The sequence below is a fragment of the Myotis yumanensis genome, unplaced genomic scaffold (genome assembly GCF_028538775.1).
Source record: "Myotis yumanensis isolate MYYU_CA2020_CCGP unplaced genomic scaffold, mMyoYum1.0.hap1 SCAF_16, whole genome shotgun sequence".
Lineage (NCBI taxonomy): Eukaryota > Metazoa > Chordata > Mammalia > Chiroptera > Vespertilionidae > Myotis > Myotis yumanensis.
Genome location: NW_027223767.1, coordinates 45,277,613 through 45,280,509, shown reverse-complemented (window position 1 = coordinate 45,280,509; position 2,897 = coordinate 45,277,613). Strand labels below are relative to the sequence as shown.

At 66.0% G+C, this 2,897-nt stretch overlaps 1 protein-coding gene across 1 annotated transcript; it reads left to right on the top strand.

The window, feature by feature from the left end:
• Nucleotides 1-742: 742 nt before the first annotated feature.
• GJD3 (gap junction protein delta 3) lies at nt 743-2,470 on the top strand. The gene is made up of 2 exons (XM_070393322.1): nt 743-832; nt 1,576-2,470. The coding sequence occupies exon 2, from the start codon at nt 1,580-1,582 to the stop codon at nt 2,468-2,470; it is 891 nt and encodes a 296-aa protein (XP_070249423.1). The 5' UTR covers nt 743-832; nt 1,576-1,579.
• The last annotated feature ends 427 nt before the right edge of the window (nt 2,471-2,897 follow it).

Below are 2,897 nucleotides of genomic sequence, written 5' to 3'. Positions count from 1 at the left end.
GAGCCACAGGAGACGATCCCATTCAGAGCCTATGGGAGGGAGCCTGTCTGTCTATTTTCCACGTTAAGATAACATGCTCACCAGAGGAAGTCTGGGAATTACAGAAAGCAGGAAGTAACAGCTTTAACTACCCAAGGCACTCGCTCTCGATACCTAAGTGTTTTTCCGTGCGGGAGTTTTCTGGCCCGTGTTTTGTCCTCTGTAACCGGTTGGACCTCAGCATTAAGACGCGGAGCTGGAAGGAAACTGGGGGGTCAGCTGCAGTCGCCTCAGTTGACCAACCAGGAGACTCTGGCCCAGAAGAGCTCAGTGACTTGTCCAAGGTCAGGAGCAGAGCTGGAACCAGAGCTACCAGCTTTGCTGCCTCTTAAATGCCAGTGCCCCCAACCCCAGCACCAAGCCGCCCTCCAGCCCCGAAGACCGCCTTTAAAGGGATAGTTAGTCGATAGCGGATCTAGGCCTTCCAGTTTGGGGGAGTCTGCCGGGGACCAGCTTCCATAAAGTTTCCTCAATAAGGGGTGCAGCCTCCCCCTCCCCGTTTCCAGATGGAGACACAGCTGTGGAATGGGGGGGAGGGGGTGGGAAAGGGAGGGCTGGCAGAATCCAGTAAGGGGTGTGTCCCTATGTCTGTTCCCAAGGGTGGACCCAGCCAACAGGGTCACCCTGTCCCTTTAAGAGAGGGGGGGAGAGCTAGCCCCTCTCGGCCATCCTGTCCTGTCATCCATCCCGGCCAAATCTGAAAGGGAAAATGAAAGAGGGACCAGGAGGAACAGGTCCCGGACATCTCCCAAGATCCCTCGCTCAACTTTAACACCTCAGCTCCAGGAACAGGGTGAGTGGGGTCGCCTGAGGGTCTGGGGGTGTCCGGAGCCTGTGGGGCCCGTGTGAGTGTGTGTTGGGGAGCCTCTCTCAGGAGATGTGGGAGACTGGAAGCCGAGGGGCGCCAGCGGGGAGGTGGGAGAGGCCTGGGCCGCTTTCCTGCCTCACTGGGGTCGGAGGGCAGGGGATACCCAGGACAAAGGGTCCTGATAGACTTAGGGAGTAGGAGTCCTTTTGTGTCACCCCAAAATCCAGAGAGAAGCTCACTGCAGGGGAAAGGGCAGAGGAAGAAAAAGGTGGGGTACCAAATTGGGTCTGGAGTCCTGGGTTCGAGGCACCACTCTCACCCGCGGAAAGCAGCCTTGAGCACATAGGGAGCAGCTGGGTTCTGCTTCTCAAATGCACTCAAGGCGGCCCTGATGGTCTCCAAGGCCCCCGCCTGCGAATCTAGGCTCTGGAGGAACCTAAGGCCCAACGGAGCCGGCCCAGGGGTCAGGCTGGAGCCCCAGGCGGGGGCTCCTCCCAGCACCCACCGGCCCCAGGGAGAGGGACACCCCGAGTGGAGACTCACCAAACCCCTCCTGCCCCCGCCGCCCTTGCTAACTTCTTTGATCCCACAAATCCCTGCTAAACCCAGGCCTCGCTGACCCCCGACTCACCAGGAGGTTAGAGGAGGTCCCACTGGGCCCAATCCCGTGGGCATGGGTTGGGGGGGCCCTGCCTGCGGCCGCTGACGCCCCCTCCCTTCGCCCCCAGCGCCATGGGGGAGTGGGCGTTCCTCAGCTCGCTGCTGGACGCCGTGCAGCTGCAGTCGCCGCTGGTGGGCCGCCTGTGGCTGGTGGTCATGCTGATCTTCCGCATCCTGGTGCTGGCCACCGTGGGCGGCGCGGTGTTCGAGGACGAGCAGGAGGAGTTCGTGTGCAACACGCTGCAGCCCGGCTGCCGCCAGACCTGCTACGACCGCGCCTTCCCCGTCTCGCACTACCGCTTCTGGCTCTTCCACATCCTGCTGCTCTCGGCGCCGCCCGTGCTGTTCGCCATCTACTCCATGCACCAGGCCAGCAAGGAGCCGGGCGCCGACGAGGGGAAGCCGGGCGCCCGGGGGCCCCCCGAGGGCGCCAGCCCGCCCTGCGCCCGCCGCGCCCGCCGCGCGCGCCGCTGCTACCTGCTGAGCGTGGCGCTGCGCCTGGGCGCCGAGCTGGCCTTCCTGGCCGGCCAGACGCTGCTCTACGGCTTCCGCGTGGCCCCGCACTTCGCGTGCGCCGGCCCGCCCTGCCCGCACACCGTGGACTGCTTCGTGAGCCGGCCCACCGAGAAGACCGTCTTCGTGGTCTTCTACTTCGCCGTGGGGCTGCTCTCGGCGCTGCTCAGCGTGGCCGAGCTGGGCCACCTGCTCTGGAAGGGCCGCCCGCGCCCCGCGGCCGAGCGCGACAACCGCTGCAACCGGGCGCACGAGGAGGCGCAGAAGCTGCTCCCGCCGCCGCCGCCCCCGCCGCCCCCGCCGCCGGCGCTGTCCTCGCGGCGGGCCGGGCCCGACCCCTACGCCCCGCCCGCCTATGCGCACCGGGCGCCCGCCGGCGGCGACAGCGAGGGCGGCAGCGGCCGCAGCAAGGCGTCACTGGCCACGGTCCGCCAGGACCTGACCATCTAGGACCGCCTGGTGCACCGAGCCGAGGGCGAGCGCCGAGGCGGAACCCCGCACCGCAGCCCAAGCCAGAAGCGGCTTCTGCTCGACCCGTTCCCAGGACCTGCCCGCGGGGGGCGCGCCTCGCCCGGGGTGGCCGGCCCAGCAGCCTCCGTTCGCACCACCTCGTGCTCCCAGCCGAGCTGGGACATAGAATGAACTGAGGCAGGTCCAGATGCCGCGATCCAGGTGGAAAGGAGGGCGCCCGCGGGAGGGGAGCCGAGGGAAAGTGGGCGAGCAGAGCGTAAAGTGGGGTTCAGATGGTGACCTGCTTGTTTCGCTGGGGACAAAAACAACGGCGGCACCAGCATCCCGAGGCCCCCGTTCAGACAGGCGTGGCCTCTGCGTGGGCTCCCTGTGTATGTGCACACAGGTACACACGTACACAGTGGAG

Coding starts and splice junctions, on each gene's coding strand:
- GJD3 (XM_070393322.1), top strand. CDS start 1,580: ATGGGGGAGTGGGCGTTCCTCAGCTCGCTGCTGGACGCCGTGCAGCTG.